General features: G+C 71.9%; 1 protein-coding gene across 1 annotated transcript; it reads right to left on the reverse strand.

Moving 5' to 3' along the window:
• Positions 1-6: 6 nt before the first annotated feature.
• On the reverse strand, positions 7-2,579 carry LOC309604090 (dehydrogenase/reductase SDR family member 4-like; the record flags this gene model as incomplete). The annotated part of the gene is made up of 4 exons (XM_082339007.1): positions 2,462-2,579; positions 1,550-1,727; positions 150-251; positions 7-60 (listed from the first exon to the last, which is right to left on the reverse strand). Coding segments are annotated over exons 1-4 (402 nt in total), but the record flags the coding sequence as incomplete, so codon positions are not given.
• Between the last annotated feature and the right edge of the window lie 273 nt (positions 2,580-2,852).

Here is a 2,852-nt window from a genome sequence, read left to right on the forward strand (position 1 = left end):
CATGTGGGGCACCACCAGCTTGATCAACATGGCCGCCGCCGTCACGTTGACCTGGAAGACCTGGGGGGGGGGGGGGCGGGGTTAGAGGGGGGGCGTGGCCTCGGGTGGGCGTGGCCTCGGTGGGCGTGGCCTCGGTGGGCGTGGCCTACCTTCTCCCAGACGGCCTCGTCGGCGTCGAGGGCGGGGCCCAGGGCGGGGCTGGCGGCGGCGTTGGAGACCAGGATGTCGATGGCGCCGTAGGTCTGCAGGGCCTGGGGGGAGGGGCGGGGCCTGGGGGGAGGGGGCGGGGCCTGGGGGGGGAGGGGGCGGGGCCCGGCCCCACAACTGCGCCCCACAACCGCCGCAGGGAGGCGCCACCCCCCCCGGGAAGGCGGGGGACCCATAGCGCCCCATAGCGCCCTATAGCCCCATAGCGCCCCATAGCCCCCATAGCCCCCATAGCCCCCATAGCGCCCCATAGCCCCCATAGCGCCCCATAGCCCCCATAGCCCCCATAGCGCCCCATAGCCCCATAGCCCCCATAGCCCCATAGCGCCCCATAGCCCCATAGCCCCATAGCCCCCATAGCCCCCATAGCCCCCATAGCCCCCATAGCGCCCCATAGCCCCCATAGCGCCCCATAGCGCCCTATAGCCCCATAGCGCCCCATAGCCCCCATAGCGCCCCATAGCCCCATAGCGCCCCATAGCCCCCATAGCCCCCATAGCCCCCATAGCGCCCCATAGCCCCCATAGCGCCCCATAGCCCCATAGCGCCCCATAGCCCCCATAGCCCCCATAGCGCCCCAGTGTGCCCCATAGCACCCATAGGCCCCATAGCCCCCATAGCGCCCCATAGCCCCCATAGCGCCCTATAGCCCCATAGCCCCCATAGCCCCCATAGCGCCCCATAGCCCCATAGCGCCCATAGCCCCCATAGCCCCCATAGCCCCCATAGCCCCCATAGCGCCCCATAGCCCCATAGCCCCCATAGCCCCCATAGCGCCCTATAGCCCCATAGCCCCCATAGTGCCCCATAGCCCCATAGCCCCCATAGCGCCCTATAGCCCCATAGCGCCCCATAGCCCCCATAGCGCCCCATAGCGCCCTATAGCCCCATAGCGCCCCATAGCCCCCATAGCCCCATAGCGCCCTATAGCCCCCATAGCCCCCATAGTGCCCCATAGCCCCCATAGCCCCCATAGCGCCCCATAGCCCCCATAGCCCCATAGCCCCATAGCGCCCCATAGCCCCATAGCCCCCATAGCCCCCATAGCGCCCCATAGCGCCCCATAGCCCCATAGCCCCCATAGTGCCCCATAGCCCCCATAGCCCCCATAGCGCCCTATAGCCCCATAGCCCCCATAGCCCCATAGCGCCCCATAGCCCCCATAACCTCCACGGCCCCATAGCGCCCCACGGCCCCACGGCCCCATAGCGCCCCACGGCCCCATGACCCCCACGGCCCCATTGCGCCCCATGGCCCCACGGCCCCATGGGATCCCCACGGCCCCATTGCGCCCCACGGCCCCACGCGCCCCACACACGCCCCCCCCCCCCCAGCCCCTCACCTTCTGGACGAGGCCCTGGCGGCTGTGGGGCTGCCCCACATGGCAGACGACCCCGCTGACCTCCAGCCCCCGGGCCCGCAGCTGCCCCACGGCGGCCTCCACGTGTGGGGCGCGGCGGGAGCTCAGCACCACCCGCGCCCCCGCCTCCCCCAGCGCCGCCGCCACCGCCAGCCCGATCCTGAGGGGCAGGGGGTCAGGGGGGGCGGGGGGGGGCGGGGGGGGGGGGGGCTGGGGGGGGGCTGGGGGGGGGGCTATGGGGAGATCTATGGGGCTATGGGGGACTATGTGGGGGTCTATGGGGCTATGGGGGGGCTGGGGGGGGGCTATGGGGAGATCTATGGGGCTATGGGGGACTATGTGGGGGTCTATGGGGCTATGGGGGGGCTGGGGGGGGGCTATGGGGCTATGGGGGGCTGTAGGGCTGGGGGGGGCTATGGGGGGGCTACAGGGGGTCTATGGGGAGATCTATGGGGCTGGGGGGGCTATGGGGGGGTCTATGGGGCTGGGGGGGCTATGGGGGGGTCTATGGGGGGGCTGTGGGGGGGCTACGGGGGGTCTATGGGGCTATGGGGGGGCTATGGGGGGCTGTAGGGCTGGGGGAGGGGGGCTATGGGGGGGCTGTGGGGGCGTCTATGGGGCTATGGGGGGCTATGGGGCTGGGGGGGCTATGGGGGGCTATGGGGAGATCTATGGGGCTATGGGGGGGTCTATGGGGCTGGGGGGGCTATGGGGCTGGGGGGGCTATGGGGGGGCTATAGGGAGATCTATGGGGCTGGGGGGGCTATGGGGGGGCTATGGGGAGATCTATGGAGCTATGGGGGGCTGTGGGGCTGGGGGGGGCTATAGGGGGGCTGTGGGTCGCCATGGCTCCCGGGGGCCGTGGGTCGCCGTGGGTCGCCGTGGGTCACTCACCCCTGGGTGGCGGCCGTCACCACGGCCACCTTCCCCGCCAGCGGCCCCTCGGCCGCCCGCGGCCCCATGGCCGCCCCGCGCAGGCCGCGGCCCCCCGCCCGCCCCACGGCGCCCCACATCTGCCCCACGGCCTGCGCCCGGGGCACTGGGAGGGACTGGGAGGGCGGCGGGAGGGACTGGGGGGGACTCAGGGGGGACTGGGAGGCACTGGGGGGGTGCGAAGGGGTACTGGGAGGTACCGGGGAGTACTGGGAGGGGACTGGGAGGGACTGGGGGGGTACTAGGGGGGTACTGGGAGGCACTGGGGGGCTACTGGGAGGGACTGGTGGGCACTGGGGGGGTACTGGGAGGGACTGGAGGGGTACTAGGGGGGTACTGGGAGGCACTGGGG

The sequence above is a fragment of the Platalea leucorodia genome (assembly GCF_965183815.1).
Source record: "Platalea leucorodia genome assembly, contig: HAP1_HAP1_SCAFFOLD_701, whole genome shotgun sequence".
In the NCBI taxonomy this organism is placed as follows: domain Eukaryota; kingdom Metazoa; phylum Chordata; class Aves; order Pelecaniformes; family Threskiornithidae; genus Platalea; species Platalea leucorodia.